Raw genomic sequence first — 26,793 nt, 5'->3', positions numbered from 1 at the left:
CTTTTATTCACTTTTAATTGTTGCTTTTATAAATTATTGTGGTATGTTCTTTATGTATTATAGAGACAAATAAAAACTAATGACCTCTTCTTCACTGCTGAGCCATCTCTCCAGCTCCCAGCCTTGTGGAGGTTTTGTTAATTGTTTTGGTATTACGTCACAGATTTAACACTGTACACTTGTCAGATAAGGTCCCAGGTTCCAGTCAACCTCTGTTCTCCCAATCCTCAGTGCCCGACCCAGGTCTCCCCCTGGCGGCCGGAAGCTGTCATTGCCTTGGCATTGCGGGTCCCTTCGGCGGCCCCAGGGCGGCCCGTACGGAGTGCGCAGGCGCGGTCCTACGTGGCCTGGGCCGGGCTGAGGCCGGAGGGTGTTTCGGACCTGCAGCTGTGCGCCTTCCGTGGGTTCTCAGGCTCGGAGCGGACCTCCGTGCGCCTTTGGAAGGTCAGAGTGGGCCGAAGTTCAGCTCCGCGCCGGTGTGGTGACGCGAGGGCGGGGCCGGACCCAGAGGGCGTCACGCGGGGCTTTGTGAGCCGGGCCCACCCCGGGACGCACAACGCGGGTGGGGGCTGCGGCCCGGGCCTGGGCCCCCGCGGCATCTTGCTGGGAGCCCTTCTGCCAGAAAAGTTTCCAGAAGTCCTGCTGAGAGTATTCCAGTTAGTACTGAAGGAGCCTTCGCCTCCTACAGCTCTGGCCGGGAGAGCGGCGCTCAGGTCCTAGATCCTCTTGCCCCAAGGACCCGTGCATCCCTGGTGCGGGTCCTCACATCCGTGGCCCCTCCTCATCCCCCGGCGCTGGTCCTTTAATCTTGAGGCCCCTGGCAACCTTGGTGTGCGTGTACCTATCCTGATCCTCGCTTGTCTCCGGTTTGGGTCCTCCTATTCCTGGCCCCCAGAATCCCTGGTTCGGATCCTCCTATCCCTGATCTCTGGTGATCCCTAGTGAACGTCCTCCACGGTTCCCTCTCCAAACCCTACAGCTTCTCCAACGTTGGGCCGCTGAAAGCGCCAGGAGCCACAACACTGACAATGAATGGAGCACGGGCATTTGGTAATTGGAGTACGTATTTACTGGCTTCAAGCGTCTCAGAGGACCCCTGGGGCCTAACTTCAGTCTAGAAAAGTTTTCTTTGGGAATATAGGTGGTCTTGTGACGCTACTTTACTGCTCTAGTGTACGGCTAGTTTCGCAATTCCACAGAGTTATGCTATTGCTTAAGGATCCTGGAGGTTTGCTTTGTTGCATTATAAACGTAACGGTTTTTTTTTTTAAATCGATGAAATGAACCTCGGATACCTAAGAATTTAGCAACTGTTTTGAATTTTACAGAAGCAATTAAGTGAATAATGTGGCAGTAGAAGAGTGCTCTTAGTTCTGAGGGAACTGGTCTTGGTTCCTGCGCCTTCCTGATGGTCTTAATTGTATTAGTGGAGGACTTGTTTGAAACAGGAGACCTCTGTATTCTGTGGAATGTGGAATGTGGTTAACTGCCCACACGCGGTGCTATCTGAAACACACAGTTCCCTAGCAAGTGAGAATTGGTGGGATGGTATCGAAGTTGAACAGAGACCTTAAAAAAACCCTCTCTGATAATCAGTCCCCCATGATCCCTACCCAGTGACGGATGTAGCTTTTGGAGCTTAGTACAGTCTGCTCGGTATAGCTAATCATGGGCTATTGTACACGTTAGCGAGAGATGAGCAGGTGAGGAGTAAGTTAACTAGCTTTATTTCATCATTTTATATTTCATGTTTTAAAAAATAAGAATAATGGAGCTGGAAATACGACTCCACAGTTAACAGGTACCACACTTGTAGAGCACCCAAGTCAGTTCCCAGTGCCCATTTCTGTACCATGACTGCCTCTAATTCCAGCTTCACTGGGTCCCCTACATTCAGCTGCACCCTCCCCCCCACATGCATATGCATCATTAAAAATAATAAAAACAAATATTAAAAATTAGAATAGTCCAAAATTCAGACTTCACTATCACTTTGTACCCTATAAATGTTAACTTGTCAGTATATAATCTGAATAACAAACCCTTCCCATCCCCCCTTTTTGAAAATAACAGACCACGCATGCTGGCATCAGAACTCCTATTACTGGCTGTTTCCCTTAAGCACAATTATTTGCTACTTTCTCTGTCGTGGAATGGAACTGAGCTTCCAAGTATTTTTAATCAGAGCTTTATTTCTGGTGCAGAGTGAACCACATACATAGCTGTGTTTAAAGTAAATGTTTCCTAAATCTTTTATTAGAAAATTTAAACAGGAGTGAGGAGACTAACCCTGAGGACCTGAGTTCAAATCCCCCTTTATCAGTATAAAGCTATAATTTCTGCCCTCTTATTGGGAGATGGGAGGCAAAGACAAGAGACTCCCCAGAAACTAGCCTTGTCTACCCAACAGGAAGACAAAAACAAACAAAAAACCCAACAAAAGACCGTGTTTCAGAGAAGGCGAAAGACCAGGACTCAGACCTGGTTGTCCTCTAACCTCCCCAGGTCCCGGGGCATGTATCTGCCAACATTTCACATACAGAGATCAGTGCACACAAGTATGAGAGAGAGACAGATAGTGTTTAAAGTCCACCATTGTTATCTAGAACAGGTATTGATTCATTATTTGATGCTTAGACTATTGGCACTCCAAGGACGTTTCTTGTTCCTAACACTGAGAATTAAAGCATATGAAACCATTAACATTTCAATCATTTCAATACATACAGTAAGCAGTTTTTCTTAGAGATATGCTTGGGCACTGCTTGGTACACTGTTTATTCTAAGCACACGAGTTCAGCCTGCTGCTGAGAAACTGCATGCAGCCCAGCACTATATAAATGACACTGTCAGAAGGCTGCACGCTCCTGAGTTCATGCCTCCTTGTACCCCAAGGGAACTGAAGTATGGAATGTTTGCCCTGTGGCCTCTGAGAGGAGAAAGGGGGTTGGGATCCGTGGGCACATGAGACATTATGATGACACAGCAGAATAGAGTTCCAGGGAGAGTGTGTCACTAGTGACCCCAGGGTAGGGCAAATAAGGGTTTCTATATTGCCACTTGTATACCGTAGTTCCTGAATTGGGGGCTGGCTTGTTTTGTCACTGTCGTAAAGTTGCTGTGTGATAGGGCCATCTATTGGCCTGTTTTTCAGTTCTAGGAAGTCTGACTACTAAAGTCTGGTGCCTTCATTGTGTAGAGACTTATAGAAACACTCTTCTGTCTCTTGATTTTTTTTCTTTCTTTTTGCCTGTCCTGAGAACTTATAAGGAGTCCACAGTGACCAACTGGGGCACATGTGGCAATTGAGTGTGACATAAACTTTTAAATACAGTGTAGGCTGTCTTTGTAGTACATAGTACACAAAAAGGCAAAATATTCTACAAAGCATACTGGTTACAAGTCAGAATAATAGTGTGGCTGTATTAGATAAATAAAAGCTATCATTGAAGTTTCACCTGTTTCATTTTGCCTAGTTAGTGGTTCCTAGAAAATAAAAATTAATTTTGTGGCCAATAGTGTAATCTTTCTGGAGAAGACTGCTGCAAAGCTCTCATTTATTTTGTAAAGTAAGTAGTTTAGCTTCACCATATACATAAAGAATTAAATATCTTTGTAAGCCAAGCTGTCTCCCTTCTCACCGAAGGCAGCTTGGATCAATTTTCTGACCCAATTCTTGGTGTTAACCATCTCTCAGCAGTATACTAACATTGCTACTTTTTGCTGTTCAGCCTTGGGCACTGCAGTTGACTCGTAAAGATGAGTTTTTTGGCTCCTTCATCCTCCCACACAAACTTTCCATCCGTGTTCCTGTTCTCTCAGGATGGTTTAGTGTATCATTGCACTAACATCAAAATCCATTATTTTTAAAATCATGGCACTAAAATAAAACAGGAGCAGGATGTTCCCTGATTAGTTTCTTCGTTTTGTTTGGCATCGGTTTTCCCTGGAGTTACTAATTGTCTTGATTTTTATCTCTGTAATTTTTCATTTTTGCCAGTTAAACCCTGAATTCTGCCAGGATTGTATGTCTTTCCTAAAACTTAGGAACATACCAGACACTGTCAGTGCTTGCTTCCTGAGGGCTTTCTGAGTTATCTTCCAGTCTAGCTGGTTGTTTGTAACACCCTGGGTGTGGGTATCAGGAATTGCCTTTAACAGCAACACCATTTGGCCACTATTGCCATGGCAACGGGCATACATTCCCAGAAGACCTTTTGGCTCAATTCATACCTCTACTTGGGAATCTTTATGTCACATTCCAAATAAAAGGCAGACTTCCTCTGCCCTCACTTCTCTCTCTTCTCTTCGCTCTTTTCTCTTCTTTCTCTTGCTCCTTCCCCTTGTCTTGTTCCCCCATTAAATCTCACCACTTGGAACCATGTTGGTGTTGGTTTGCTGTGCTCTTTCTGCACGGGTGTGGCATGATATCTGACATTAATAACAACATTGGGAATTCCACCTTTGGCTTAGGATTCCAGTCACCAAGTGAGAGGACAGGAAGTCCGAAGTGAGCAAGGAACTGTCCTGAGGTCTGCCTGGCACCACAGCTGACTCTCCAGCCTCTGTCAGACCTGTTCAAACCTGGGAATCTGTGCTTCTGTTTTTGGATTTATCTGCTTTCTGTGAGTTAGTCCCATTACTCTTCTGTCCGTCATTTTTCTCTATTCTGCATCTCAGAGCATTTTAGAATTCACATTGGGCCTTCTAGAAACAGCCCTAATTTTATTCATATTCCCTGTCGTTCATCCCTTTATTTCATTGCTCTCAATTCTGGGCATTTTCTCTAACTTTTTAAACTCTTAATCCCTCTGTCGAGTTCACCTTCCCAGCTATTTTATGTGTAATTCCAGAAGCTGAGTTTGTTACCTTTTTTCTGGTGGTGTGTGGATCCTTCTGGGCACATGCATATCTTTATTTTTTGGATATTCTGTTGGTTTTGTTTGAGATGGATCTATAACTGTCCCGGAGCTGAGGCGACAGACTGGCAGCCTGCCAGTGAGTTCCAGACATGCACGTCCTCAGCACTGGGGTTAGCGTTCAGGAAGAGGTCCCCTGGAGTTTGGAGCTGAACGCTGAACCACCACTCCAGCCCTCTACTATTACCAGTAACATTGCTCAACTCACCAAGTACTTACTGGGTGCTTTCTTTGAAGAATTGGGAATGCAGTAGTGAAAAGGAAAAGACAAGAGAGGCTCCTGGCTTGAAATGTATTCTCATTGGAAAGTGGGCTAAGCACACAGAGAGCCGACTGGCTCATTGCAGGTGATGTTTCTTGTCTTGCAGAGATGGAGAGAGAAGCAGAAAATGGAGAGCCTCCTGAAATGAAGATCATCAAGGAGGCGTACGAGAAGGCCTTTATGTTTGTCAATAAAGGACTGAACACAGACGAATTAGGGCAGAAGGAAGAGGCAAAGACCTATTACAAGCAGGGAATAGGGCACCTGCTTAGGGGCATCAGCATCGCGGCGGCAGAGCCAGGGCACACAGGCCCTGCGTGGGAGGCCGCCAGACAGATGCAACAGAAAATGAAGGAAACGCTTCAGAACGTCCGCACCAGGCTAGAGATCCTGGAGAAGGGCCTCGCCACTTCTCTACGGAATGACCTTCAGGAAGTGCCCAAGTTATACCCAGAGTTCCCTCCTAAAGACACGTGCAAGAAGTCCCCAGGGCCCGAGTCAGCTCCCCAGCATGCTGAAGTGGATGGAAGAGCCTCAGCTGCGGGTGCTGGGCCAAGTGCCGCGCCTTCTGCTCTGCCGTTACCATCGCCCGGCTGCCCTGCCGAAGCGCCACCAGCCTACACCCCACAGGCTGCTGAAGGCCACTACACTGTTTCCTACGGGACAGACTCTGGGGAGTTTTCATCGGTGGGAGAAGACTTCTATAGGAACCGTTCCCAGCCGCCCCCTCTTGAGACCTTGGGGCTCGATGCAGATGAGCTGATCTTGATCCCAAATGGAGTGCAGATCTTTTTTGTAAACCCTGCGGGAGAGGTCAGTGCTCCCTCATACCCTGGCTACCTGCGGATCGTGAGGTTCTTGGATAATTCTCTGGATACAGTTCTGAACCGCCCTCCTGGATTTCTCCAGGTAAGCCCTTCAAAACAACACGCGCATAGGTTGAAAAATGAGTGGAATATTTCATTTTCGTTTTTTGATATGTACCATGTCCAGGATAAGTGCAGAAGAAAAACGATTTCATTGAGTTCTGAACACATCTGTGTTTGTTTGCTGGGATTTATTCTGTTTTTAAGGATAGAGAATTATAGCTGGATTTTGCTACTTTGTGGGTTCTTTCCCCACTCTTTATATCTCTATCTCTTGGTTCACTCCCTTACTAGGTAGGAGAGAAAGGAGATGGGAGAGAGGGGGGGTGGGATTCTTGAATCTCATTCCTTTCTTCTCGTTTCTTCTTTGAGCACTAGCTATTAACACACCTTAGCCAATACCCCTGAAAGACCACTAACCACCAACCCCACCTCCTGGAGCCCCAGCATTTGTATCCTCTGAAAGGTTCCCAGAAGTGCAGACATCACACCGACCGTCTGCAGCTGGAGCAAGAGGCGAGTCATCAGCTGCTGGGAAGCAACCCATATCCTCACACCTGGGATTAAAACAAATCACACTCCTAGAATATTCTTGTGCTTTTTAAAGAAACTAACGTTCCAGAGTTCTCACTACAGAAAATCTGGTTTGGCTTTGTGATTGATGTAGTTACTTAAATTTCAAAGGGAATTTATGAGAAAGATTTGTCTGTGTAACTGAATGGCCATAAATGTCGTCAAGACCGACCTGGAGTTCTGAACTGGCCTGGAACACCCAGCCAAGGGCAGTTCGGCCCCTTGAGAGATCACGTGACGGTGTCATCACAGCTGTCTAATCAAGGTTTCTATAGCTGTGACCAAACACCATGGCCAAAACGGAGGATGGGGAAGAATGAGTTTATTTGGCTTACACTTCCAGATCACATCATTGGAAGAAGTCAGGACAAGAACTCAAACAGGGCAGCAACCTGGAGGCAGGAGCTGATGCAGAGGCCATGGAGGGGTGCTGCTACTGGCTTCCCATATTCAGCCTCCTTTCTTAAAGAACCCAGAACCACCAACTTGTGGATGCCACCACCCTCCATGAGCCAGGCCCTTGCCCATTGATCATTAAAAATGCCTTACAGCTGGGTCTCCTGGAGGCATTTTTTCAGCTGAGACTCCTTCCTCTCTGATAACTCTAGCCCTTGTCAAGTTGACACACAAACCCGGCCACTACAACAACTGACAGTGGTCAGAGAAACTGCTAAATGACCACAGGGTACAGCCCCATTGAGAGGAAGATCATCAGTCCCTAAACTCAGTCAGGCCAATGTTCAGAAGCCCTGGCCTAGAGGGCTGAATTGCAGATGCAGTTGGTCCAAGAGTGAAGACTAAAGTAAGATGTGTGTTGGGTTCAGTGGGGGTGTCTTAGGATGCAGCAACAGTCTGGTGGGATAAGGTTGGGCATAGGTGCAGAGAGATGGGCTTTTGAAACTGGGTCATAGGGTACATTTAATGGATTTGTGTTTCAACAAAGCAGTTACCTGTACCCAGACTCAGATATGATAATTTAGCTAAACATTGGCCTTCTGTTGTCCTCCTAATGCCACTTTGCCCTGATTGTTATGGAAGCCAACTTGAAAGTCATTAACAAGAATTGGAAGCTTATCAGAGGCGTGGAAAACAGATTCTTGGGCACAGCTGAAAGATTCGTTAGTGAACAAGAACTGACTGACTCGGTTATCTTAAGGACGAAGTCTTACAGGGCTCATGGCTGAGGTGCGGGGAGGGGCTGCAGAGTTTCTGCCAGTCTGGTAACAGTGTGGCATAGTCATGGGCTCCAAGAACACTGGGCCCTTGAAACTGCAGGAGCAGGAATTGGGCACCAAAAAGACCGCCCTTGTCTGCCAGATCTCAGCTACGGATTTTGTTTTGGCTCCACCAGCAGTTTGTCTTGTCTAATTTATTTAATTTGGCTTTTGACCTTGTTTAGGATTCTAAATAAAAAGTAGAATTGTACCCCAAGTTTAATCAGTCATCACTCAAATATTAGCGATTGGCAGCACTGTTCTGATAAGGAGTTAACACATGTCTACCAAATCTATTTATCCTAAAAAACAAAACAAACAACAACAAAATAGTAACAACATAAAAATTATTAATATATTTAGGACATGAGAGTAAGGTTATTTTCAATAGGTAGATTTTCTAATACATATTAAATAATTAACCACTGGGCGTTTGTTTTGTTTTGTCCCTGGCACCACTTATACTCTGTAAAACATTGTAGTTAGCTTTATTCTAATCTACCTGAATGGCTTTTGAGATAGAGAAGAAAACCCATTAATTAAAAAAAAAAAAAAAAAAGAATTTGACAGTGCTTGTCAGGCACTTACTGGGAGTCAGTTCTGACTGCTGTAGTATGCACTTTTATTTTCTGCTGGTCAGCAAAGGGGAATGTGTCTGAGTTTTGCTTGTTTCAATAGAGCGATCCCTCAGGTTTATTTATGGTAGACAGCATTCTGAGGTTGGGATGGTTATGTTTCAGTTTCTATAGGGGTATAATATGTGAGGAATGAATACATTTAGGAATTCTGATTTAGATAGCCAGAATATGAGCGTAAGTCTGAGTGTTGGGACAAACTGACCTCCAGGTGGTACCACAGTATCATTTGGCTTTAATGTCCTAGTTAGTGACACACAACATTCTGCTCTGTGTTCACACATCTGGTTTTCTGGAGCAAAAGCAAGACCTAATAATCATGCACTTCTGACCAAGTGTATACTTAGGTGCAAGCTGCGCTTTGTAGTTGCCAGGACTGAGAAACTTACGTGGTCTGGCTATGGCTCAGTTGTTGTGACAAAATGACTATGATTCAACCTTTGCACAGTGGAAATGACCTAGCTGTTCGTGGGGATGAGTGGATGAAGAATGTGTGGCATATGTATATGGTGGGACACTATGTACCACAGATGCACCTGGGGTCATTCTGTGAAGGGAAATCACTTGACACAGTCAAGAAGCAGACGATCTAAAGGCTGAGAGTGCAGTGATGGCTACTGAGGCCGAGACGTGAGGGCCAAGTTGATGGGGGAGATAAAGGGTTAATCTGTGGATACTAAGTTAGTTAGGAATGACCAACTGTGCTTTTGGGTTTTCACTTTGAAGCAATAATGGGTTTCTGAAGAGACAATATGTTTAACTTGCCTTAAACATCCGAACATTCATCAAAATATCACTGGTTGTCCTGTTAATATATACAAGTTCACAGTTTTATTATTTAAAAGTAAAAACTGCTAGTCAATTTGATAGAATGTTGTGAGGTTTAAATGAATATTGTCCAATAATGTACTAGAAAATAATTTAGTGCTACAAAGGGATCTAAGTAGAATAATCAGCTCCCATTTTATACTAACCATCTTTTATTTAAAGCTAGCATCATTGTATGTCAAACTCAGGACCACTTAAAGCTGTAAGACTTTAATGCAGGAAGATCAGGACAGAAGATGGTTTATATAAATTGGAGCAAAATCTTTAACATGCATCAAGCAGACATATTTGCTTTTACATAACAATTTCATGGAGATCTATTTACTGATTTCTGTTCATCTGACTTTTCCAGGTGTGTGACTGGTTATACCCTCTAGTTCCTGATAGGTCACCAGTTCTCAAGTGCACCGTGGGAGCATACATGTTTCCAGACACCATGTTACAAGCTGCTGGGTGCTTTGTGGGGGTTGTTCTCTCATCTGAGCTCCCAGAAGATGACAGAGAGCTGTTTGAAGATCTGTTGAGACAGATGTCTGACCTTCGGCTCCAGGTAATGTGAATTCCTAGGTAAAACCAGCTTCAGTGTGAGTGCCGCTGCTCTCAGAGACCCACAGTAAGCTTTGAGGAGACTTTCTTCATGGCTGCCACTGGTTGTTCAGACTGTAGGTGCTGGAGGTAAATTTTCTGTGTAGTAGTTGTTAACCGTAGCTGTTACTGACCTGCTCTACCTGTAGCTTTCTCACGAAAACATGGGGTCAGTGATAATGCCCACCCCACAGGACAGTGTATGAACTGAGGTCTCATTTGACAGCTATCAGGTGGTCATACCCAGTAAAGGATGCCTGTTTGTTTGACCCCTCTTACAGTGAGGTTGGCCTAAAGTATAACATTTTGAAGATAATTCTGCTTTAGTAGGTTTGGACATTTTACATATTTGAATGGTATTTAGGAGATTTTGGTGGACAGAATGATCTTTAATATCTTGGAGAATAGAAGTTGCATAAAAAGTGATATATGTTCATTGTGAATGGTAGCTTTTTGTTACCAGAGGAGGAAGCATTAATTAGGTTCATGTTTCCAAGGAGTTTTAGTCCACACTGCTGGTACATACTTTAGACCTGTGGCAAGGCAGAGACATGACAGGAGGTCATGACAGAGGAATACTATTCACTTCATGTCTGCTGTGAAGCAGAGGGGGATTGAGAAAAGCCAGAAACTAGATTCTCCCTTCAAATGCACACTCCCTGGAGGCCCTTTCCTTCAGTCAGGCCTGTCTTCCAGTTTTTACCCAGGTCCCGATAGTCCATTTGATTACATGTCTGTCAGCACATGACTCGGTGACTTATGTCAGACCCCTCACAAGCAAATCCCTGTGAGTGACAGACCCATCCACTGGAGACTGACCAAGCCTTCCACACTGGAGCCTTTGGGGGACACTTCATAAGCACACCATGGAAGTCAACCTGCAAACCTTCCTTACTTAGCCTGTTTTCTCTGTCTGCGTTTTTGTCTGCCAAAAAGTTGGGCTCAGTGAGTGTAATAGTTTCCTTTAGTTTTTAAAAAGACATTGTGAGTATTGATAGTTATTTGTAGCCAAATTCAGTTGATAACATGGCAGGGTAATCTTTTGTTCTCCTTCAGTCACCAAGCATGGACTCTTTTAACAACCAATTAAACTCTTAAATGGCAGGGTGCCAAGAGCAAAAACAGGTGAATATAAAGATTATCACGGCTATGTAGTCATATGTAGGTGTTTCTTTGTGTGAGTTAATACATAATCACTATTACCATAACCTCCATGAAGTATGGCTCTGCCTTGTGTATCCTTAGGAAGGAATGAAGGTTGGGACGTGGTTGAGTGGATCCCAGCACATCCCAGCTCCATGCTTACTTGCTGTATTAGTTTCTTGTTGCTGCAGCAAACACCTGACAAAAGCATCTTCTGGAAGGAAAGGTTTATTTTGGCTCACTCAGGTGGTGAGTGTAGTCCATCATGGGGCCGGGGTTGGCGAGTGAGGCAGCTGGTCCTGTTACATCCCCAGTCAGGAAGCAGAGAGAAGGGTGCTGCCACTCAGTTCCCTCTCCAGTCTCAGTTAATGTAGTTCTCATCCCTGTGCCCAGAGATTTGTCTCCTTGGAGGGTTTAAATCCTGTGAGGCTGACAAGAGAAAGCACATGCTCACTGTAGAAACTTGCGTGCTCACTGACGTGGTACAGAACAGCTTTGGCCCAGCTCTGGGCCTTCACTGTCAGGTCTCAGGACAGAAGCTCGGTAGACTCCAGGGCTGCAGGATGCTGCTCTACTTCATCTCATGCTTTGGCTCTATTTTATTTTTGGCTTTGTGCTGTTCCAAAATGTCAGTTGTGAACTAGAAGTGTTGGCCTTGAGTTTTACACTGAAGCATTTGTTCACTTAGCAGAGTATGAGATGCTATGGTGCCTGTGGCATTAAATGCAAACACTTGGTTCCTGCCTTCTAACAGTGCAGTTTTACGTGGCTTTCTTTCATTCCTTGCCTTTGAACACATTCTCGTCTTGCTGTATCTTCTCAGATTTATTATTGCATTATTGATTTAAAGCTAACTTGCATGTGGGACTGCTGCTGATTGTCTTTTATGCCTTTCCTTTTGAGCTCACTGTCAGCCATATGTGTAACCCGAAGAACTCTCAAGAGTTTTAAGGTTTGGTACGGAAGTGAACAGTAGTTTAGATATAAGAAAGCAGGCTCTTGGGCTCCAAGAGCAAGCACCTGCTCTGCAGGGCTGGTGACTGGAGAGCAGGTCCCAGAACACGCTAAAAGACGCATGCACTAGCAGCAGCATCTGTAACCCCAGCACAGCCCTGTTGGGCCTGGGAGGCAGAGGTTGAAAAATCTCCATGAACCCAAAGGACACCTAGCCAAGCAGAAGCCATGAGATCCTCTTAAATAATGGTGGTTTGAAGGTGAGGACCAATACCCAAGACTGTCCTATGACTGTCATATGTACTCCATGGCATCAGCACATACAGCTGTACAAACACATGTGTGCGTGTTTGTACACACACACACACACACACACACACACACACACACATACACCATGACAACAGTTGTTATCCATGCAATCAGACACACTGTATTTGAACATGTGTCATGAGTACCTGGAATAGTATGTCTGGAGGAATGTCCTGCAAAGGCCGGCTGAGCTAAGCTTAGTCCTTTATGCTCTAGGCCAACTGGAATAGAGAAGAAGAAGAAGAGGAAGAAGAAGAAGAAGATGAATTCCAAATCCCTGGGAGAGCAAAGGAACTACCAAAGGAAGCGTCTGGCACTGATGTCAGGCAGTCAAGTTCTTCAGGTTCTTCAATAGACCAAGGCAGCAAGGATGCACGCCATAAAGGAAAGCGTGGGAAAAAGGCAAGTTAAAGAAGCAGTGGGAAGTGTGCCCCAGTCTGATGGCCATACACTGCTAGAGTGTGTCACAAACAGATCACAGCTACAACTAAGGTCACACATTTGTGCTCACACTGCTTTGATTTATTTGGGAAGGGACTCTTCTTCAACTTTTCAAAAGACTTTTATTTTTACAATAAGGACCACATAACTTTTTTATGTTCCTTCTGATTGTTGGCTGACAGCTTGCTCTGGGTCTGTATTTCTTCATCCAATAAACAATAAATGAAGAATGGATTGTCTGAAACTGGGAAGAAGAAAAAGTCATTCTACTTTTGTTCCTGTGAAATTCTCTCTTCTCTCTCTCTCTCTCTCTCTCTCTCTCTCTCTCTCTCTCTCTCTCTCTCTCACACACACACACACACACACACACACACACACACACCCCTTATACATATGAAAAAGCCTAGTCCTACTATCTTCAGGACTGAGCCCTGCCTATGACCAGGCACCCACTGGGTCTCCTGCAGTTAGGGGAGCTCCGTACTCATTTCACATGGCCTGGGCAAGAGTGGGTGGCCAGGGATTTCCCTTTGACATCTGGAATATTGCTGTTGACATTCATTTTGTTTTGGATGAGGTTGGGTACTCTATACTGTCTAGTCCTCCCGTTCACCCACGTTTACTATTGGGTCATTAGTCTTTCTCTTCTCAGTCTCCAGGGGGTTATATGTTAGAGACATTGGCCCCGGCGATGCAGATGTGACACCCAGATTGTCTTTGGGTTTACTGACAGGAAGCTTTTCTCCATAAAGAAGAATTTGACTTCTTGGCATGTGAATCCACAATCCTCTGTTTATCTCTGTATTTTAAGTCATCGTCTTTGTCATCTGTTGGGCCCAGAAAAATCTTTGATTTTTTTCAAGTTCTAACACTTTGACTTTGGGTGTTGGCCAAACCCTGGCAGTTGTCTAGTGCAGTCCTGCTGCTTCCATTTAAGTGGAAGGGCGGGCCATTGTGTATCTGGATATTCAGGTTTCAAGTTGGACTTTTTCTTCTGTCAAAACCAGTTTGCTTACATACATCCTTCTTTACTGACTGAGTCCTTCAATCTGTTAATCTGACCATATACATGCAACCTTGAGGGGTGAACTCTGATGGGTCGTAAACTGGGAGAAGAGGGTACAGTGAGCTTGAATGTGGCTCAGTAGACAGTGTTGGTGTTACAGCTCTGCTCAGAGCCCATCCGAGGAGCCTGGTTTTGCATTTTTCAATTGACAAGGTGAATTTTTTACTAACCTCAGCTAGTATTTGTTAATAGTTTATCATATAATGCTTTCAGTTTCTTTCCTTTGGACTTTACTAGCCTTTACATTTTGAAACATATTTGCTGTTTAGACTAAAGATTCTTCAAGTGAAGAAGTTAATCTGAGACAGATCGTGCCTTGTGAGCCAAGTTCAGAAGAAAAGTCGAAAGACCTGCCTGAATGGAGCGAGAAGGTGGCCCACAACATTCTGTCAGGTATCCCAGGGCGGTTTGCTAACCCAGAGTCAGGGCCTTGACCCAGGAACAGTATTGCTTAGAGGTTTATGTTTTAAAAAACTGATTTAGAAATGCTGGCAGGTGGAAATACTGGGCTTCTGAGCAGGTCACACTTGCTGTGTAAATGTGTGTTCTTCTAGGGCTCCTCAGCTATCAAAGAGCTGTGAGCATAAATCCTGACTCTGTCCCCTGAGTTCTCATCCCTTCTCTGCCTCCCTCCAGTGCTGTGTTCTGGTCTTTTTGTCCTCTAAGATCTCCATGTTGAAGTGTCAATTCCCAAAGTCACAAAATTAGGAGGTGGGGTCTTTGAGCAGCTCGAAGACTTTTGTGAACAAGACTTCATTGAAGGGCCCAGGAGGCTGCTTGCTGCTTCAGGTGTTCAGTGAACCTGGAAGGGGTCCTCAGGGATGCATCTACCCACACTTGCCACAGGAGGTGAATCTTTGCTTATCTCTACAGTTTTGTAGTGTTTATTACAGCAGCACCATCTGAGATAACTCCCAAGAGAAGGAATAACTGCTCGCTCTTCATTGTTAGAGGTGTATTAACTTTCTCCTGTTACACAAAGGAATTTTCCTGTTTGTTTTTTGTTTTTTAGAATTTCTTATAAATTCTAACTGTAGACTCACTGTTCCATTACCTTTTATTTTGTGATTTCTCAGTTCTTCAAATCAGGCTTAAATTTTTTTTTCAACCTCTTAAGTCAGGAACTCTACACACACACTTTTTTAAAAGATTTATTTTTATTTATGTGTGCTTTCTCTCTTTTCCCTCCCCTCCCCTCTCCCTCCCTCTCTCTCTCTCTCTCCCCACCTCTCTCTCCCTTCCCCCCTTCTGTGTGTGTGTGTGTGTGTGTGTGTGTGTGTGTGTGTGTGTATTCATATGAGTGCAGTATCCTTAGAGGCCACAAGAGGGCATCAGATTTCCTGCAGCTAGCGTGGTCTTAAGCTACGTTCAGGTCTTTGAGCAGAGCAGCACTCGTTTAGCTGCCAAGTCCCTCCAGCCCTGACACACACGCTGTTTAGGATGACTTTGCTCCAGCTTTTGTTCTTACTGGAGTCTCCTCACCTGGGCGGTAGCCAGTCCTCTGCCTGTACTGCTTCCTGTGTGGTCTTTGGGTTAGCGATTGAGATCGGGCTGAGTGGGTCAAGAAGGAAAAGACAGTTTCTAATCAGTTGCTGCATGCCACGGGATGGCTGGTACTTTGGCTGAGTAGCTGTGATTGTCATGTGACCTTGTGATGTCTGCTGCTGCAGATCTCCTGTACGTATTCAAGGGCCTTTGTTCTGAAGCTGCTCAGGAAAGAGATGTAACTGTGAACTATCCGAAGAGGAGGAGGAAGAGGGGACTCCTCTTGCTTCTCCATATTTCTTCAGCTCCTTTCCCTTTTTCCCACTGGCTAAAGACCTCTTTTTCCTCCTACACAAGGCCCTGACATCTTGATGTCTCTGTGGCAATGGCTTTTGTAGTTCAGGTGTGGGAAGCGTTAACATAGCTAAGGGTGGGCCTGTGCCGGAGTCAGCTGTGGTCCGGGCTGCTCCTGTCTCTTCCAGTGTGCCCACACTGTTGTCATGAGGTGCAGCACACTGAGAGGTGCTAAGCTCCAGGAAACAGAGTAGGACTGAGAGACCAGGATCCCTGTCCAGTTAATGCTGTAGTCTACAGCAAGCGACAGCTCTCCTGCTTCTTAAAACACAGGTCCTTTGGTTTCTGGCTTGAATTGTCTTTCTTGGGATTTCACAAGGAAAAGTGTTGCCTGGCCTAAGGTAGAAAGGACAAGAGTGAGTGCTCATTCCTCCTGCCAGATGCTGCCTTAGTGACCCGAGTTTAGAATCCAGTACCAGGACCTGATAATAGAAAATTGTGATCAGTTGCAGATTGCTGTGCGTTGTGATGCAGCTCCGAGTACTGCAGAAAACCGTTCTGGAGAGACGTGTGGCCTAAGTGAAGATAAATTTAGTTAGAAAGGGCCCCACAGATGACTCAGTGTTAAGACCACTGGCCACTTGGCACAGGACCTGGGTTCAGTTCCCAGCCTCCTCATAGTGGCTCACAACCACCTGTAATTTCACTCCCAGAGGTCTTCTGCCCCCTTCTGGGGGCAGGTACTGCATGTATGCAGTGCACACATGTTCATGCAAAAACTCACACACACATAAAATAAAAAAAAAATCTTTGTTTTCTGCTAGCAAAATAATTATTCAAGGAAGCCATAGGTGTGCACTTGGCATGTTCATGGCCCATTAGGATCTACTACTGAACTCCTGTGTTTTCTGCTGATGTCATTAAAGGATTTAAAGAGACAATTAGCCCTAATCTCCGTAATTTTGAACTTCCCTTTTTTAAAAGGTGCTTCCTGGGTGAGCTGGGGTTTGGTCAAAGGTGCTGAATTTACTGGCAAAGCAATTCAGAAAGGTGCTTCTAAACTCAGAGAGCGCATTCAGCCAGAGGAAAAGCCAGTGGAAGTGAGTCCAGCTGTTACCAGGGGCCTCTACATAGCGAAGCAGGCAACTGGAGGAGCCGCAAAAGTCAGTCAGTTCCTGGGTAAGTGCCTGTGCTTCCCCTAGGCTGAGCTAGAAACTCTGCTAATCCACATTAGGCCAGTGTTTGCATAAATAGCTCTGCCTCACAAAGAAGGAGTGAGGACTGTGGGGTTCCACCTCCCCACAGTTAAACTTGCAGCCCAGCCACACAGTGGGTCTGGTGTCTGTTTCCCCAGGTGACACTTTAGAATCACAAACATTTGCTCTTCTATAGTTTTATAGATCTTTAGTGGATTTCCATTAAATTGACTAATATTATCCTTTTCACACTTAGTCTTCTTTGAATCAGAAAAATAAAAGTGGATGATTTTCTTTCAATCTGAACTCAGCTTGAGGGGCAGTGTCTCTGTAGATACCACGAACAGAGCTTCAAATCACTTTAGGGCCAGCCAGGGTTCACCTATCAGACACAGTAACACCGTGCAGAAAACCAGTTATGGGTGGCCATTTGAGAACATTGTTCAGTGCAGATGCTGAAATCAAGGGACTGGTTTCTCTGAGTCTTTTCTCTATGACTGTATTAGTTGATGGCGTCTGCACAGTAGCGAATTGTGTTGGCAAAGAACTCGCTCCACATGTCAAGAAGCATGGAAGCAAACTCGTTCCAGAATCTCTGAAGAGAGACAAAGATGGGAAGTCTACCCTGGATGGCGCCATGGTTGTGGCAGCAAGTAGTGTTCAAGGTAACGGGGGTCTGGGTTTGTCTTGCTTATGTTTGCTGTGTTCTGGGGGGGCCCTGGGCTATCTGAGCAGCTCAGCAGGCTGTTGTTCACGTGAGACTGACGGACCTGTATTTACAGGATTCTCAACTGTCTGGCAGGGACTGGAATGTGCAGCTAAATGCATCGTTAACAACGTGTCTGCAGAAACTGTACAGACTGTCAGATACAAGTAAGTACAGTGTCATTGGAGAGTGAATCTCCAGTGTCATCAGCTCAATCTGCACGGCTGAGGCTTACGTGCTTTCTTTTAGTTAAGTTTCTGATAAACTTATTTTTCCCCATTCACTATTTTCTAAATAGGGAACAGTTATAGTATAATGATGAAACTCTTGTGGCTTTGATTTGTGCTACTAATTGTTATAAATGTTCATTAATACAAAGAATATGTATAATTTTTAACTATATAATTTTGATAGTAGTATTTCTTGAAGGAGAAAACAGACTTGATTGAATTGGAGGCCCCTTTTAACATTAGTGCATTATGATTCCCATTGCACATTTATATTGGGCTAAAAAGACAGTTACCTTCTGTTTGATACATCAGGTAGACAGGACAGAAGTGAGCTGATAGTTGGTGTATGATTTCTTTCTACATTGGCTCTGAGGTCTTTGGAGAGAGGTAACTTCAGTGTGCCTTGCTGGTTGCTGCCAGACCTCATCCCCTTGGCAGGTGACCTAGCCTATGTCCATCTCATAGCTATGTGTCCCAGGAGGCTCCCCAGATCTGTGTCGAGCTTCTTGATTGGAAGGCGAGATTGCTTGTGTGCTGCTGAGACACTGTAGAGCCAGCAGGATGACGCACAGGAAGTTGAAGGCATTTCACTGCAGGCCCATAGAGAAGAGGAGACCCCATAGTCAGTGGGGCCTCAGGCGGCACAGGGGGACAGACATTCCACAGAGGAGAGCAAAGAGGGCCTGCGACTTTATTAAGGTCCATGGCATTAGGGCTTTAGTGTGTGTGTGTGAGGGGTGGGGAGGTAGGCCAGCTGCCTTAGAGAAACCACGGAAGGGGAAGTCACTCAGGACTCTGGAGTCAGCCATTTGTTTTGTTAGTGGTCAGCAGTTGTAAAGGGGAGCTGTGGAATCAAGTCAGCGAGAGGAACAAGTCTGCTGAGTCACCAACAAGCTACACACAGAGTAAAGTTTGAACTAGGCCGAAGTGGCACCATACTCCTGGTTCCACTTACTTTTGAGAACCAAATACTTGGGCAATGTTATTAAAGAACAAATTTAAAATGCCATTTTGGGTGTGTCTTCTTTGTTTGAACTTACGGTTTTTAAACAGTGTATATGTACAAAATAGTGTTTTGTTTTTATAACATTTCATATGTGCATGGATTATACTTTTGGTCATGTTCTCCTTCTGTCTGAATTAGAGAAATCTGGATCTTAAAAAACTAGATCTAGTGGGACCCAAGTTGTTTTCTTCTTAGTTTGACTCTTACGCTTTACTTAGGAAGAGGGACAGGTGGGCTGCAGTGAGGTCCAGTGGACACAGCTCTTGCCTAAGCCTGAGCACTTGAGTTCAGACCCCCAGCTAACAAAGGCCACACAGCATGTGAGCAAGGGAGGTAGATGGAGTCCAGGGCAGTCGTACAGCAAGATGGAACTGGAGATCGCTGGGTTCAGTGAGAGGCTCAGCCTCAGTAAAGGGGAAAGCGATCAAGGACTACGTTGGTTTTAGGCCTTCACACACGTGTGAATGCACACATGCACAGAATATGCACATGCAAAAAGTGGATTAATATTTGAGTTTATATTTCATATTAGTACTGTGCTCAGGGTTTCTCATGTATTATATAAATTTAACATTTCTATAGTTTTATACACAAGGAAACAAAAACATTAAAAGTTAAAAACTTGTTAGAGCTTACATCCCTAGTTGAGTGGCAGAGCTGTGATGTAAACCAGGTCCCATGTCTCACAGTCAGAGCAGGGTGCTGTGCCCTCTCTGTCCTTGAAGAGCTCTCTGCACAACTTCAGTGCTCTGGGCTGACCTCTGCCACCATTTAGACTGCTTTTGGCTTAGGTAGTACTACATTTGATTTCCGTCCTAAATTGCTTTGTTCTCTCAGTGTGGGTGTGCCTTCAAATCAAAGGAACACAACAGATCAACCTGGCTGCCAGTTTTAACCAGAGAGCTAAAAGCAAATACAGAGAAAATTATGATTACCGTTCTTACTACAGAAAGTGAAGGTGCTTGTTATATTTTCTCTGAATATGTGTAGATTGTTATGGAGGAGCCTGGTGTGATGAACCAGGTATTTTCACAAGGTTCTGAGTGAACTCACTCCTGTGTGCTGTCTATTAGTGTTACTTTATTCTGTTCTCCAGAGTTACACAGTGTGAATAAATAAGGCAGAGTTGCCCAGCAGTGGACTTGTGACTACAAGAGTGATTGTTTTTTTTTTTTTTTTAATATTTATTTATTATACATAAGTACACTGTAGCTGTCTTCAGGCACACCAGAAGAAGATCAGATTCCATTACAGATGGTTGTGAGCCACCATGTGGTTGCTGGGATTTGAACTCTGGATCTCTGGAAGAGCAGTCAGTGCTCTTAACCTCTGAGCCATCTCTCCAGCCCAAGAGTGATTGTTATTAAAGTGATTTAATTTATGCCAGTAGAATCTTGGAGGATTAAAGATTGGGCCCCACTTTTCCAGATTTTTACCTGCAGAGGTAATCTGGCCCAGCAGTAGAAAGAGACAGACCTGTTGAGCCAATAACAGTTTAGTGATAGGATGGGAGAGTAGAGAGCCATTCCTAAATTCCTTCCTTTACTTTGGTTCTTATTACTTAAATGTACACACTCTCTCTATCCTTAATCTTCGACACTGCGGGAAGTAGAATGCACGCTTGCGTTCTGCTCATGTCAGTGTACTGAAGCCGTGTCCTGACTGCACTGCTCTCCCACAGAGTTTGAAATCTGCTGACATCACATGCATTATGCCTGAGAGAAAACTAATGCCTTAGAAAAGCTTCCGTACCCATGTCTGCGGGCATTGGTATGAGGGAGCAGGAACACGGAAACTTTTCAGGTGAATATATAGAGAACTTTTTGTCAGTTACATTAACATTTCACATTTTTAGATTGAGGCAGGTGAAGAGCTACAGGAATAATGGAAAACAGTAAACAACTTACACACACACACACCACCCCCCAGCTCAGCTGCAGCAGCGCCTGCTGACTAACCCTCACTCCTCTTAGCTCCACTCTGCATTGTCAATGTTGATGTCATTGCAGCAGCTTAGGTCTGTCTGTAGAATCTATCTCTGAATATCTGTTTGTTGAAAATAAGTTAATAGTGTTTCCCTGGAAGAAATTTTCTCTCCGATGGCACTAGATTGTATTGGTTTGTTTAGAGTTTAATTAAATTAAAACTTAATTTAAATACCTCATAAGTTTCCAGAGCTGATGAATTAACTCCAGTGACAGTTGTCATGGTCTCTGAAACCAGGTCTGCATGACATCCATGACCTCTGCTCAGGAGTTGCAGCTGCTCTCCTCTGTCAAATACAGATTGGACAGACGTCTAAAGAGCACTGTCACCCCTCTCTTGTTTTTTCTTATCTGAATGCTCCTGTTTCTTGAACAATTGTAAATATAGTTTCCGGGTCCTTTATCTCCTCATCACTGTTCATTTTAGTGACAGGTTTGTTAGTTTTCTAAAAATACTCTAAAGGTAGCCAGAGCTGACTTGGGTGCACAGATGGATGCTGATAGGATAGGATTCGTGGGATCGCTGCTCCTGTGTTGGTCACCTTTGCTCTTGATGAGGGAACAAAAGACACTGACACATGTCAGTCTTTACTGATTTTTATCATATTTGACACTTTTAAAGAAAACCGTTGAGATGGGACCTTTTGTGTTTGTCTGTTTAATGCTGGGAGTGAGCTCAGACTGTTCGTGCCAGGCGGTGCTTGCTCTGCCTCTAAGTTGCATTCCAGCCCCGAGCCTGTACTGTTTTCGGGTCCTCACTGTGTAGTTTACAGTTGAGACCTTTCCTTTGCCTGCTTAGTTTCACCTTGCTGCTTTCTGCCCAGTGTTAGTGCTCTCTAGTCTTTCCGCCAGTTTCTGTGGATGAAGTCCAACTGCATGCGCAGTTATCCATCCTAACCAGCCTTGCCGCAGTCCGTACTGCCAATAAGACCAGAGGTTAGCAGTCGGCACATCACCCTCCACCAGGGTTGTCTTCTAGCTGTGTTCATTACAGATCGGTTCTTCCTGGTGTCATACTTTAGAGCTGCTTTCTTGTTTCATAGATGATGTCGTTGTCTTAGGTCTGGTGCTGTGATGAGCACCATGAGCACAGGCGAGCTGGGAAGGAAAGGGCTTATTTGGCTTACACTTCACATTGCTTTTCATCCTGAAGGAAGTCAGGACAAGAACTCAGGCAGAACCTGGAGGCAGGAGCTGATGCAGAGGCCATGGACGTGTGCTACTTACTGCCTTGCTCAGTCTGCTTTCTTACAGAACCCTAGACTGCCATACCCTAGTATGGTGGGCTGGGCCTCCCATGTTAATCACTACTTAAGAAAATGCCCGGCAGGCTTGCCTACAGCCCGGTCTTATGGAAGTATTTTCTTAATTGACTTTCCCTCCTTTCAGATGACTCCAGCTTGTATCAAGTTACGTAAAACTATCACGGGCATCTATGTCTGTGGGTGTAATTTAGACCTGTGTAGCAACACGTTTCAAGTCTATTGTCCTAAGCTTCAGACCAATTACACACCTGCTGCCATAGACTTGACCCCACACTCTTGTGTGTTCCCTCCTTTAGACAGAACCCTGCCCTTTCTTGTCTGGTGCACAGCTTGTTTCCTGCCCACGCTTGTGTTCCTACTTCTCTGGGGTCAGAGGGATCTGCTCAACATGCATGTGACCAGTCCGTTCCTTTGCTTATCTCTCCCCCATTTGCTTTCGTGAAAAACTTAAATATTTTAGCTTTACTTATAAGGCCTTCCTAAACTACTTTCAATAAATAGTCGAAAAAGATGTTTTTCCTTTAGATATTTCAGGTCACTATTTCTGAGCATAGCATTGACGGCTGCACACCACTTGATTGAGGTGACAGATGTCATGCTGAAGCACTGATCTGTAAGATCCTGAGTCATCGCGTTGTTGGTGCTGTCTCTGTAGGCATCAGTCTTTAACATTGAGTCTCAGAGAGTAAATCTGAACTATACAAGGACATCACAATACCCATCTGCACTGCTTACAGGCACAGGCTCTCCGGTTCTTGAAAACAGGACTGGAGCCCAATTCAGCACCATCTCCGCGTGGCCTCCACCGTGCTGGAGAGCGAGCGTTCTCTGGGATATGTTCTGGTGCACACATGGGTCTCTCTCACCCAGGATGGCTTCGCAGTCACTTGCATTGTCCTTCAGTTGTTGAGTTTGTTCATGAAGTGTAGCTAAAGCTTTCATTTACTAAAAAGTAAAAAAAAAAAAAAAATCAAAACAGTGTTATAATCTTACACAAATCCTTGATTTTTAGGAGTTTTGAGTAGTGCATTTTGATCTCATATTATGAGATAAAGAAATTGGGATGCAAAGACAGGGAGAGTTGGGCAAAGGCATACGGCCAGTTGCTTGCACAGCCATTGCCTGACTTGGTGTGAGGTTTCACCTGCAGCAGTTGTCTTAGCCTGAAGAACAAGCACTCAGTGGACACAGACACTTATTTAACATCAAGGATGGTGTCGCTTTTAGAAGTACATTGCACACAGAAACAACCCGTGTTGTAAGAGAGGGCACGGCAGCCTAGGGAACCCTTAGCAGATCCTTAAGTTATGACTGATCCAAAGAATGAGGAGGGAGCTTCAGCAGGGGAAGGAAAGTGGCCATCACTTGACCATGATAATCAGTAAATCTTTAAAGCCGAGTCTGAGAGAATGCAAGGACACCAGGACATATCCCAGAGAACGCTCGCTCTCCAGCACGGTGGAGGCCACGCGGAGATGGTGCTGAATTGGGCTCCAGTCCTGTTTTCAAGAACCGGAGAGCCTGTGCCTGTAAGCAGTGCAGATGGGTATTGTGATGTCCTTGTATAGTTCAGATTTACTCTCTGAGACTCAATGTTAAAGACTTACTACCATTGTCAATAATAAGTACTTTTGTGTGCTTTTATAATTTTCATGTATTTTATTAGAGTATATTAAGTGTGCACACAGTTTTTGTTATGACATTTCCATACATGCACATAACACACCCATATACTCCTCTTCCATGGCCCTGGTAGACTCTCTTTCATTCTCAGAGTCGATGTGTCAGAGAAATGGTTCAGCAGTGGTCTCTGTAAGATTGGATCTCTCACCGAGCGTGGCCCTCTCTGCTTCTGCCCACTCTCCTTCTAACACCATCGTTTCACCTCTGCATTTCACAAAAACTGGGCTGTGTTTATAGCTCATTAGCTTTCTTTTTCCAGTCAATCTTCTATCTCCATTCATCCAGTGATGATCACTTGACTACTGCAAAACGTGGTGGTGAGCATGGGTGTGCAGTGACTGTTCACATGGAGGGAAGGATCAGAGACAGGTTACCTGTATGTGATCCAGCAGTGCAAGGCAAGAGACTGAGTGTGCTCTCAGGCTATGCAGGAAGGAGGACTGGGGACAGGAGGAAAGGGAAGAGAGAAGGCAGGGGGATAAGGCCAAACATGATTGTATCATTCATTCGTTAAATGCTGTCTGGATGGCAGACACTCAGAAGCATAGGGTACATTTGAACAAAGCAGATTTCCCTCTGCAGTGGGTTTATATGTTAGTGAGGTAAGCAAGGAGGCAAGCAGCTGTCATTAACACGGCTCATGATGTAGACGATGGCAAGCTGTGCAGGAGGAGGAGAGGGCTGTCAATGGAGTGGGCACATGGGCCACAGCCATCTAGACAGGTGAGATTCCAGGACGGGAGCAGTGACTGCTCAAGGCTGCGAGGCCACAAGCCATGCAGGTCTGGACAGAGGCCAGACAGAGCAGAGGGCCAGGGCTTCTGTGTACTTCATGGGTTTGGGTTTAAAGACAGCGAGAGGCCAGTGAGTTGGCAGTGGCGTGGGCTGCCAGAACATCACAGTATCTCTGCTAAAGACAAAGCAGATGTTGTGTCAGGAGCATCTGCGATGCTGGAAGTCTGTCCTGCAGTTACTTCAAGAGACGGAGATTTAAACAAATGACTAACAACATGCGTTTTAATTTATATTTAGTTTTTTTCACCATTTTATTACTATTCTAGCTAGTCTTTAATCCTCATTCACCGTTTTTGCTAAAAGGGAGAATGCAGCTTTGTAGCTGTGGTTTTTATTCTCTCCTGTGTCTTCAGTTATTAACTGAATTGAAACCTAGGCTTCAGTTCTGTTTTCAGGAAATAGCCCTGACATCATATAATGTATCTACTACTGATTTCAGAAGAATGGTCCTTAGAAATACTGTGTTCTAATGTCATTGTTACATTTTCACCTTTTTTAAAGGTATGGGCACAACGCAGGAGAAGCTACACATAACGCGGTGGACTCGGCTATCAATGTTGGGGTCACTGCCTACAATATTGACAACATCGGTATCAAAGCCATGGTGAAGAAAACTGCCAAGCAGACGGGACACACTCTCCTTGAGGACTACCAGATCATTGAGAGTCCTCAGAGGGAAAGTCAGGGAGGAGCAACAAGCATAGAAGGGACAAGAGATGTGGAAAGGAAGATGGAGGAAGAGAAGAAAGGGGCAAAAAAGAAAGATAAATAACAGGTGTTCTGGTAGTGACCCGCACCAAAGCCTTACCAGATGGAGGGGTGTGGAGAGGATGTGGATTCTCCACAGAAGAACAGCATCTTCTATCAGTTCATTCCTACCAAGTGACTGTTGGAAGTTTGGGGCATGTATCCACTTACAAGGAAAATAATCAGTATTCTTACATCTGGCTTCTAGACATATGCAGTTTGTAGTCTCAGTAAGTTTATTTTCCCTTAAATGTGGCTAAAGTATTTTTGCAGTTAAATAAAGCTTGTAATATATGTGATTTAAACCTAATGTCCATCTATTTTTCTATGTGCTAGCCTTCAGAAGGCACAGTAGGAAACTGCACATGATCTACAGCCCCCTGAGCTCTGGTCTTACCAGGAAACGACTGAATGTCGATGCCTTTCTTTTGCACTAATTGTGGGTCTTTTGAGATGCCCAACAGCATATAAGCTAAACAAAACTGTGATCTTAAAGTTTGTCCTCAGATGATGTTCTAGAAAATTTTCTCAAATGGGGAAGAGCTTGGCCATGAAAGTGCCTTGAAGCTCTGTAATGTTTCACTTACTTGCTAGCTCTCCTGCCTCCTAGGAAACCAAAATGGCCTTGTAGTTTAAACTGAAGAAAATGCATCTTTAAGTCTTTAGGGTTGAGGCTAGGCAATATTTCGATAGAATGATTTCTATTAATTCTTTGAGAATTTTGTACAAATATAAATGTGTTTTGATTGTATCTCCCTACAACCCCCAGCTCCCCCCAGGTCCACACCTTACCCTCCCTCCCAGCTTCACTCTCTTTTGTGTGTTTGTTTTAAATAATCCAGTCTGTGCTGCCCATATGCTCATGGGTGTGGGACCATCCACTGGAGGTTGGTTCATCTGCCAGGGACCATGTTCCTCAGAAGCCACCAACTGTCAGTAGCTCCTCAGCTGGGCTGGGGCTTGTGAGACCCTGCCCACTGCAAGCTGGAGTGCTGGCTGGTTTGAGCCTGTGGAGGTGGCCTCAGCTGCTATGAGTGTAAGGGTCCTATTGTACCCAGAAGATGTCAGTTTATCCATGCCTCCTGGACTTCTGACTCTTACAGTCTTTCACTCCTCTTCCTCCATGTTCCCTGAGCTTTATGGGAGGGGAGGAATGTGGTATAGACTAGGGAATTTTGAAATATGATTAGTATTCTTTTAAAATTTGAATTGATTGTTAATGGCATTAAATCACTTTTTGATATCTGCTTCTGTAAATTTTTCCTTAATTTCTGGAAAGTAAAACACAAACATTGCACTTACTAAGTGTAATGTATCTATCAATCATTAGAATTTATACTAAAAGCCAGGAAGTAAAGAACATGGTACCCTTTGATGGGTAGTCCCCACTTCTGCAGAACACAGGATGGACATTTACCAGTTTTCTTTTAAGTTACAAATATATACTTAAATACTCATGGCATTTTATTTCTGTTAACTTTAAAAGGCTGATACTGGTTTTTAAGGTTTTTGCCTGTTGTAGTCATTTCTGAACCTGTAGTTGGCTAGCATATGGATTTCATTTGGAATTGGTTAGTGAATGTGCTTTGCGAATAAAATGGTT

The 26,793-nt window shown here is 44.5% G+C and overlaps 1 protein-coding gene across 3 annotated transcripts; it reads left to right on the top strand.

The window, feature by feature from the left end:
• Positions 1–339: 339 nt before the first annotated feature.
• Positions 340–25,500, top strand: Spart (spartin). 3 transcript variants are annotated; one of them, XM_032898385.1, is made up of 9 exons: positions 340–444; positions 5,288–6,090; positions 9,650–9,847; positions 12,508–12,693; positions 14,068–14,191; positions 16,562–16,756; positions 17,280–17,438; positions 17,556–17,646; positions 24,945–25,500. In XM_032898385.1, the coding sequence occupies exons 2-9, from the start codon at positions 5,290–5,292 to the stop codon at positions 25,213–25,215; spliced, it is 2,025 nt and encodes a 674-aa protein (XP_032754276.1). In that variant the 5' UTR covers positions 340–444; positions 5,288–5,289; the 3' UTR covers positions 25,216–25,500. The 3 variants fall into 3 exon arrangements, with proteins under 3 accessions (XP_032754276.1, XP_032754277.1, XP_032754275.1); XM_032898384.1 differs by lacking the exon at positions 340–444 and adding an exon at positions 985–1,050; XM_032898386.1 differs by lacking the exons at positions 340–444; positions 12,508–12,693 and adding an exon at positions 984–1,050.
• The last annotated feature ends 1,293 nt before the right edge of the window (positions 25,501–26,793 follow it).

Source organism: Rattus rattus, chromosome 3 (genome assembly GCF_011064425.1).
Source record: "Rattus rattus isolate New Zealand chromosome 3, Rrattus_CSIRO_v1, whole genome shotgun sequence".
Lineage (NCBI taxonomy): Eukaryota > Metazoa > Chordata > Mammalia > Rodentia > Muridae > Rattus > Rattus rattus.
Note: the sequence above shows the minus strand (reverse complement) of the source record. Positions and strands in the feature narration are given on the sequence as shown.

What these genes read in the sequence shown, in the direction of transcription:
- Spart (XM_032898384.1), top strand. Translation starts at nt 1,029, where the DNA reads ATGAATGGAGCACGGGCATTTG. An exon ending in GCCCTCCTGGATTTCTCCAG is followed by an intron (nt 6,091 to 9,649) that starts GTAAGCCCTTCA and finishes TGACTTTTCCAG; the next exon opens with GTGTGTGACTGGTTATACCC. An exon ending in GTACAGACTGTCAGATACAA is followed by an intron (nt 17,647 to 24,944) that starts GTAAGTACAGTG and finishes CCTTTTTTAAAG; the next exon opens with GTATGGGCACAACGCAGGAG.